Genomic DNA, 9,540 nt, shown 5'->3' on the forward strand with positions numbered 1-9,540 from the left:
GAACTGTTCGGTAAATTATTTTACTGATTTTCGGTGATTTTGACAGTTGAGCAATGGAAAAATTACAAAAAATCTGTAAATTATTTTACCGAACAGTTCAGCGGTTGAGATTTCGGTAAAATTTACCGAATACTGTAAAATGAGCTAAGTGTGTAGGTCGCCAGGAGTAGGCGAAAGAGAGGAGCGTCGTAAGGTAAAGGAAGCGTCAGTCAAGTTCAAAATTGATGGCGTCACCCTGACCAAGGTCAATAACAAGGATATGACCAGCCACCAGGAGGATGGAGGCCAGAACATGAAGCTGAGTACGAACATCTCGGAGGTCTACGGGTGCCAGGAAGGAGGCTATTGCAATTGTCTCCACCAAAAAGGGTGCTGAAATTCGCCTGGAGGGAGGACGTAAACCTTAAAAAAAGCAAACGAGCACAAAGAAAATGGCTGAAAAAGAGAAAGAAGCGGTGGCCAAGAAGAGTACCGCCCAATGGCCGTTAGTTGAAGAGGCAGAAGACGTGCTGGGTAATGGGATTCACGTTAAGGCCTTACGACCAGTAGAAGTAGTCCAGTGTCAAGGCCTGGTTGAGATAACTGTAGCCGGACACCTGGTGGCTGCACTGAGAGATCAGTGTGGTGTCGAAATCCAGGACATCGCTATTTGGTTAAGAAGGGTCGAGCGAAAGAAGGGTCGAGCGAAAGGGCACACCTTCCAATGGCCGTTAGTTGAAGAGGCAGAAGACGTGCTGGGTAATGGGATTCACGTTAAGGCCTTACGACCAGTAGAAGTAGTCCAGTGTCAAGGCCTGGTTGAGATAACTGTAGCCGGACACCTGGTGGCTGCACTGAGAGATCAGTGTGGTGTCGAAATCCAGGACATCGCTATTTGGTTAAGAAGGGTCGAGCGAAATCGCCGGTTGCCTCATTCCAAGTACCCTTGGCTGTTGTCAAGAAGAAGCTGAATAAGGCCAATAAGAAGGTGATTTGGTCAGTATGCCTGATGAGCATGAACCAACGAACTCAGGCCTGCTTTAAGTGTTCCGTTTTTCACATAAGTCATATGACTTGAGTAGAGTACGCTATGCCAGGAGTGTGGAGCTGAACAGTGTCAATCTGGACATGCAAGAAATACCCAATCCAGGAAATAACTTCATCCCCTGACGATGGGGGCTTCGTAATAGCCAATGTTGTTTTAACGGTACTTTTGTAGCTGCTACTGTCCACATAGATGGAATACAGAGCAGTACACTAGGGATTTCGATAGTCTTATATGCGCACTAACTGGTCTGAAACGATTACTAGTAGTAGGTTACTTCAATGCGTGGTCAGTGGACTTGGGATCCCGGTTCACTAACGTCTGAGGTAATATCCTGCTAGAGTCGGCAGCGAGACAGAGCAGATATCTACGTTGAAAGGTGACGTAGGATGGCGTACCTCGCAGTTCAACCCGGAACTGTCAGAGGAATCATTGCGATGGAAAAACCCGCTCTTGGCCTATATGGCGAAAAGTTATCCGATGTCATGACACGAGCTTGTGGCGTAACAACTCCAAGGAAAACTAAGCCAATCGGCAATCGCCAACCGGTTTATTGGTGGACGAATACGATTGTTGAGCTTCGTAGCACCTGTCTTTGAACTAAAAGAATTGAAACCTAATGGCGACGTGCTAGAACCGAGGTGAACAGGATCGAAAGACTCCAGGTGTTCGAGACAGCGAGGAAAGCTCTAAACTACGAGATGAAACGAAGTAATAGAGCCTGCTTTTAAGAGCTGCAACCAAGTGACCATCGAGCAAACTAAGCAAGTAGCAGATCTTCGTGCCAAGTTCCCTAACGTTTTCACCACGCAATTGGGGTTTTGCAACAAAACTCCTGTTCATCTGATGCTGAAAAATGACCCCAAACCGGTGTTTCGGCCCAAACGTCCGGTAGCATACAGTTTGGAAAGTGCTGTGGAGGAGGAACTTCTTCGTTTGGAAAGGTTGGGAACCGTGAAGCAGGTTGAATTTTCCGATTGGGCTGCCCCGATTGTTGTCGTCAGAAAGCCAAACGGGACGGTTCGAATATGCGCTCAACCGGCCTGAATTCAGCATTGGAATCGAATTGCTACCCTCTACCATTGCCCGAAGATATTTTCTCGAAAATGAGCAACTGTAGATATTTCAGCCACATCTATCTATCTGATGCCTACGAATAAGTTCCAGTCGATGAAGAAAGCCAGCAACTTCTCACCATTAACACTCACAAAGGTCTATATCAGTTCACGCGATTATCACCCGGTGTGAAATCCACTCCGGGAGCCTTTCAGCACATAATGGACAATATGATTGCTGGTCTCGACTTTGCCGTTGGTTAGATGACGTTTTGGTTGGTGGACAGGAGCAGGAGCATCAACAAAATCTGCAAAAAGTGCTCAAATGCAGTTTTGGGACGCGTCAAGTGAAATACTTGGGTCAAATACTGGATGCAGAAGGCATTCGACCTGACCCAGATAAGGTGGCAGCTATTATCAACATGCCACCCGCACACGATGTTTCAACTCTACGTTCGTATCTGGGCGCCATAAACTATTATGGAAAATATGTTAGGGAGATGCGTACGCTCCGGCAGCCAATGGATCAATTGCTAATGGTCGATACCAAGCTCGATTGGTCTCCCGCCTGTCTTTCTTTGAAGTCTTTTGACCGTTTTCGGGAATTGCTACAATCACCGCTGCTGCTTACTCATTTCAATCCATCCATGGACATCATTGTTTCGGCAGATGCATCATCTGTCGGTCTGAGAGCGCGCATTGCAACAGCTTCCCTGACGGAACCGTGAAGGCCATCTACCATGAAACAAATTATAATCAGATCGAGAAAGAAAGTCTAGCGCTCGTGTTTGCAGTAACCCGGTTCCACCGAATGTTGTTTGGGCGAAAATTCATTTTGGAGACCGATCACAAACCGCTTCTGCAAATATTCGGTTCGAAAAAGGTCTTACCTATCTACACAGCCAACAGGCTCCAGCGGTGGGCCCTTACGCTTCTACTCTACGATTTTGAAATCTACTACGTGTCCACGGACAGTTTCGGTCATGCCGATGTCTTGTCGAGGCTCATCAATAATCTTGTCCGCCCTAAAGAAGATTGCGTGATTGCCTCACTTGAACTAGAGCACAATGTTAGAACCATCATCAATGAAACATTGCAAACATTCCCCCTCTCATTCAAGGTTATTCAGTGGGCAACCAGAAGTGATGGCCAACCAGAAGTGAAAATTGGCCACCAAAGAAAGAAACCATCACTGATCCTGGAATCCATCAGTTTTTCCTACGTCGTGAATGCCTTTCCGACGTTGCTGGATGCCTCATGTATGGTGAAAGATTAGTTATTCCGTTAGCTTGTAGAAAGAAAGTGCTTCTTCAGTTACACAAAGGACACCCTGGTGTTGAACGTATGCGATCCATAGCTCGTCAGCATGTATAGACAGGGGTTAGACAAAAGGATGAGATAGTTAAAAATAAGTCGAAATTCAAATCAGCATAACTTTGCATATAATAATCCGATTTTCATAAACCCAGGACCATCAGAAGCGGACACTCTTCTAATATATTGTCCTCCTGCAAAACCTGAGATTGGTCCTTAGCCACCGGAAATGTTTCAGGTTTTCCGAGGGTATGTTCATGATGCATTTTTCCACTGCTTGTCATTTTATGTGACGTTAACTTTCATCGTGTTTTATGCTTTCTCCGAAAACTAGAACTAATATGCCGGCCAATGGTGGCTGTAGATCGAGAATCCATCTTAACTACACAGAGATACGGCCATTTCCGTAAAAACGGTACCGGGAACATGATGAAATGATAACAGATCGGAATAATGCAAATATGAGTATCTGACTTCATGGCTTTGCGAAACGATGACTACAGAAACATTTCCAGAATGATAGTGTCCACTGCCACCCTTACAGCAGGTTCCATGGGCCTTCCAGGAGGGCCCGGTTCGGCGCCATCTGGAACCATGCATATATGGGTGTCAAAATTAATGTTTTCCTAAGCCGATGAATATAGGATCTTTATTAGAGATATATTTTGAGGTCTGCAAGACTCTTTTGGCCAGTAACAGGTTCCGGAAGTTCTGCGAAACTGACATTTGTTCAGGCTGTATGGCCAATTCCGTATCGTTTTCACGAAAATGCCCATATCTCTGCGTATACCTAACGGATTTTCGATCTGCAGCCAGCATTGGTCAGCATATAAGTTCTAGTTTCTGGGGAAAACATAAAACATGATGGCAGCAAACGTCATATAAAATGACATGCAGCAGAAAAAATACATTTTTAACATACCCTCGGAAAACCCGGAACACCACCGGTGGCCAAGGCCCAATCAGAGGTTTTGCATGAGGACAGTATACTAGAAGAGTTTCCGTGTCCGATGGTCTCAGTTTCATCAAAATTGGATCATTCTACGCAAAGTTATGCTGATTTGAACTTCGACATTTTTTTGCCTATCTCAACCTTTTTGTCTAACCCCTGTATATTGGCCAAACATCGACGTCGACGTTACAAATTTTGTGCGTTCCTGCATCGAATGTGTCCGGAAAACAGACCGGAAAACCAACCTAGCATCTTAGCCCAAACCAGCCAAACCATGGCAACGTTTGCATTTGCATTATGCTGGACCCTTAGACGGAATTTCTTTCTCATCCTGGTTGATTCCTACACAAAGTGGCCAGAAGTAATTCGAACGAAGGAAATCACTACAGCAACCTCCGTACGACTGCTCCGGGGGATTTTCTCAAGGTACGGACAGACAGAAACTCTGCTTACCGATAATAGGACTGACAAGCGAAAAGTTTGAATCGTTTTGTGTAACAAACGGGATCATCCATCTGAAAACTGCTCCATACCACCCGCAGTTAAATGGACTTGCAGAACGGTTTGTAGATACGTTCAATCAATCAATAAAGAAAATCACCGCAGGGGAACCCTTGACGAAGCAATCGATAGCTTTTTGCTGTGCTACAGATCAACGCCTTGTCGCAGTGCTCCGGATGGAAAATCGCCAGGAGAACTCATGCATGGAAGGCCGATGCGAACATTCTTGGAACTACTTCGACCACCAACGGTGTATAACAAGCCAACTAACGACCAAGAGATGCAGTTCAACCGCAAACACGGTATACGAAAGCTAGTAATTATCTTCCTCAAGATCTCGTCTGGGCTAAGGTTCATTCAGCTAATAAGTGGAATTGGCAACCGGGCAAAGTAATCGAGCGTATCGGTGGCGTAATGTATAACATTTGGATCCCTTCGAAGAAAGACTTGATACGATCCCATTGTAACCAAATGCGAACACGACATGAGAACAGCGCAGAAAGCAACAGTGAATCGACAAGTATGGAGGTTCCACTGTCAATACTCTTGGACAGTTAGGGTCTGCGCAACACCACACTTGAGCCGGAAATGGAAAGCAGTCAAGCACTTTTGCCGGCTGGTCTACTGGAGGACCTGCAACCAGTTAAACAACAGCGTCAACGAACTCCCCAGACTAATACCCAGCAACAATCGACTCCTACTCGTCAGTCTTCAAGAATACGAAGGCTGCCTGTGAGGTACGAATCGCAACCGAAACTAATGAGGCTCTACTGCTGCCAGCCGTTAGCGTGTGACAGATGTCATCAAGTGTTTTGGTATGCGCCGATTCATCGTTGGCAATCGTCAGAATAGTGCGATCGTCGGCTCGTGTGTGGTTTGACTTTTAATCCGTTACTGTTAATAAATAAAGTTATATTTCAATCATATTCGGGAGTCGTTACCGAACAATATCACGAATCGTACCAAATTGAAATATGAATTGTATTAACACAAGTTTTCTACTTATTCTCATTCCAGGCCAGCAACACGCACACGGTGAAGAGATTGAACCCTAACCGCAACTTGAGCCATTATGTTAACCGATTATTTTTGATTTTTCTCCCACAATTTTACACTTTCTCTTTCTCTCCGTGCCTATCTGTCTAATTTTTATCTACGTATCCTACATCTATCCATTTCTACTGTATTTTGTGTTTGTCTATCGTCATTTTCAAACCCTCACCGATCAAAATCGACCAAAAACAACCACAATAACCACACCAACAGGATACCGGTAGGTTCTGGTCAAACCCAAGGCAAATCTGTCCCCTCGTCGAATGCTGCAGCAGCAGCATCGAAGGTAACGCCGAAGAAAGCCATCAACCACCAACAAAGCACTGCTGCTGCGAGTCCGAAGGCAACTATTCGGAAACCGGTCAGTGGTGGAGTAGCCGGGAAGTCTAAAAAATGAGTCGTTTGAAGTCTGATAAAGGGTGACTGAGAAACTGTAAGTACCGCAAAACCCATGCTTAGTTACATCCCCCAACTGCTCGTCGTCTTAGTCGGATGAAGGTGAGTTCCCTTGCCTGCCTTCCCGTCTTAGAGTTACTGTACAGTAGGTTTAAGTTGAAACAATGAATACAACAAAGTGTAAAACAGTCAAGGTCGCCATGTTGCAGACCGCAATTATATTATCTTCCTCTCGAAGTGTTGATGAAAAGAGAAAAATAGGTTTGTGAGAAACGGTATACAGCTAAAGTGATTTTTATGTATAAAATTAGTTGAAAATATCGAAGAAATGTGAGATAAAACGTACTGAAATAAGTAAGCGAAAGGAGCGCGAAAGCAACAATAAAACAGAGAACAAAACAATGGAAAAACAGAACACTGTAAATGTAAATGTAAGCACTTTAGAATTTTCGGATTGATGTTTTCCGGGGTGAAACAACTGGATAAGATGTGAATATTTTTTGGTTTAAACTTAACTTCGCGCTTATGTTACGCAATTTACCGTTGTTCTCCTAAGAATAGTTGCTTAAATTATTCATTTTTTTTATCTAAACAATAACACGCTGATGAAACTTATCAAACTCCGCCATCTACTGAAAAATGGGCGTCCGGAGAGGAATTATTATACCGTAAGAAAAACAGTGCATATACTCTCTTGTAATAGTGTATAGAATCAAGTAAAAGCATACCAACACATACTCTTACGGTTATGCAATCATAACATCGCTTAGGGCAAACAAGTTGTTAAACAAAAAAAGCTTCAAAACTATTGCCAACCATAGAACGCGGTTTGAAAAATTGTACATGCATATTTGGTGAAAACGGCACATTGTACTGGGCCAATAATAAATAAAACCTACATCCAAATCGCAAACAAACAAACACACACACGCAAAACAAAGCTAAGTCATTAGATTTAAGTAATTTCTGCAATCGAAGGTATGGATATAAAAAAACAAGCTGAGAGTGAGACATTAGCGAAAAGGTGATGATGATTAGAGCAAGGAAAGTGTAAGATAAAAAGTGCTATCGAATGAAAATTTATCTGATTTTTAAAACGTATGACTTTTGTGTTTTTTTTTTTTGTTTTTATCATTTTCATTTATCATTTAGAAGAAGAACGAAACGACTGGATTAGCCATGGAATTATCAAAAAATCGACAACCTTAAACCTACCATCGAACCAACGAATGGAACGGCTGATATGCCCCCCCTTATTCGCGTAATAATTTTTAATTAAACTGATTTGACGTTCCTATATACAGTTACTTTAACGCAAAGTTAAATTGAAAAAGAAATCGAATTTATCCTAAAAGTAGTAATATTTTTATAATGAGCAAATTGCATGTACTACAAGAAGTTTTGTATGATTCCATGATTGGTATTAAAGACACGACAAAACTTTCCTTATTACTGTATGGAGTAGTGCGTCGTTGGGTGGCAACACTCTTCACAATTCTGTCTGCACTCTGCAACCATGTACTTTTGTGTCAGCAGGGTGGATTTGTTAAACCAATGTATAGGGTTGTATTCATTTATTTCCGCGATGGATCGATTTCATGCCTTCATATGCTTCTAAGAACGGTCTATGAAATCTATGCCAGCCCAGTCACATTGGAATAATTAAACATAAATATTTCTTCAATAAATATGAACAGCGTCATGAGCCGTCTTTCCAGTCATAATCATAAATAAGTTCGGTAAAAAGGTTTTCCAAAAACCCATCGCAGGCAAGTACGCATGCAATAAGAGCAACTTCGAGGCCAAACAATTAACGAAATTCATGTTTCTCGTTATACTACCAAAATATGAGAGGCCTGCGCACCAAAATTGCTCAGCTACGGTTGTGATGTGCTGGTATTCACGAAAACTTGGCTACGAAAGGATATCAACAGTGCTAAAATTTCATCCGAGTATGTGCTGTTTGGTTGCGATCGAAGCATATTAACCAGCCAGCATTCACGCGGTGGGGGCGCTGATTGCTTTAAAAACACACATCTGCTGTGACTCTATTCAATAGGATGTCGTCAGTTGCATTCTACCAAAAATTCCTCTTGTGGCCCTTTCAAAACATTTTAATAACAGCTACTACACCTGATGGTATAATTGCAATACTTCCATTATCAAGCGACAGGTGGTGTTGCTGCGTCTTTGTATTAATGTAATATTGCATATACACTAACGACATCTGCTGTTCGATATCGTAAGTTTTCAATGTTCCTTCCACACACACGAGGTGGAGAACAATCCTGAAGAAATTTAAAGTTAACAGCAAGAATTTAATATGAACTGTAAAACAAGTCGTGGGTACAAACATGAGCCTGAGCATGAGCAGGATAACCGTACAATTCGTAGTTGCTACTCCGTGATTGACTAGAACTTGCGAAATTGCACAGGGAACCAATTGAATGGAGCTTAGGTTTAGCTATCATTCTCAATGTGCAAATTTCGGAAATTCAATGCATTTTACTAAGTCAATTACGGCGCCGGCCACGTCCTTACGGTCATCAAGGGAAGGAAGGATTATTAGTTCAACTCTCGTTGCTACTAGAGACCGAGTATACCTCTGCATCTCCACGATAGTCTTAGGATAGGATATTGTGTTAGTATGAAGGGATATATTATCTGGATTCACTTTGGTAAGTGATGCGATCTATGGGATAGGAATATATGAATGAGAATTAGAAGTACTAGAGTAATGAGAAAGTATTAAAGTGAATTCTAATGGGATTCATTTTTACAATTAGAATTTGAATGCTATTGGATGCTAATACCACGCACACGTCTACCACACCATCACTACCCGCACATCAACTTCACACATTCTTACTTGTATGAGGCCTGCACGAGCATAGCGACCGTATATAGCATTCGTATGTGGGTACAAATGAATACCAATCTATTTTTACATTTTATTTGCTGCTACTAAGTAACAGGCAGCTTTTTTATAACAATTCTATATTAAGAATCATACTTGCTAGCAATGATAATTTGATTTGCAAAGAGATTGAGTTATATGATTAACGAAATTATCCAATAGGAAATTGGAAAGGGCCAGGGATCAAACCCTTAATCTCCTGCAGGCAGAGGCAGAAGCAGTGACACAAGGCCACCAAGCACCCCATTATAAAACAAGTCGTGGGTACAAACAATCTAAAAATTATTTGTTGCTTTTTCACCTAGCTTTTGTATTAATGCGATGGTTA

The 9,540-nt window shown here is 42.4% G+C and overlaps 1 protein-coding gene across 7 annotated transcripts in view; it reads left to right on the forward strand.

Annotated features, from left to right (window-relative positions):
• Positions 1 to 7,396, forward strand: part of LOC134205817 (uncharacterized) — a 167,462-nt gene extending 160,066 nt beyond the window's left edge. For all 7 annotated transcript variants that reach the window (XM_062681423.1, XM_062681424.1, XM_062681425.1 and 4 more), the window contains 2 exons: positions 5,864 to 5,881; positions 6,113 to 7,396. In XM_062681423.1, the coding sequence (XP_062537407.1) occupies positions 5,864 to 5,881; positions 6,113 to 6,296 (202 nt within the window). In that variant the 3' untranslated portion in view covers positions 6,297 to 7,396. The remainder of the gene's footprint in view (positions 1 to 5,863; positions 5,882 to 6,112) is intronic.
• The last annotated feature ends 2,144 nt before the right edge of the window (positions 7,397 to 9,540 follow it).

Source organism: Armigeres subalbatus, chromosome 1 (genome assembly GCF_024139115.2).
Source record: "Armigeres subalbatus isolate Guangzhou_Male chromosome 1, GZ_Asu_2, whole genome shotgun sequence".
In the NCBI taxonomy this organism is placed as follows: Eukaryota; Metazoa; Arthropoda; class Insecta; order Diptera; family Culicidae; genus Armigeres; species Armigeres subalbatus.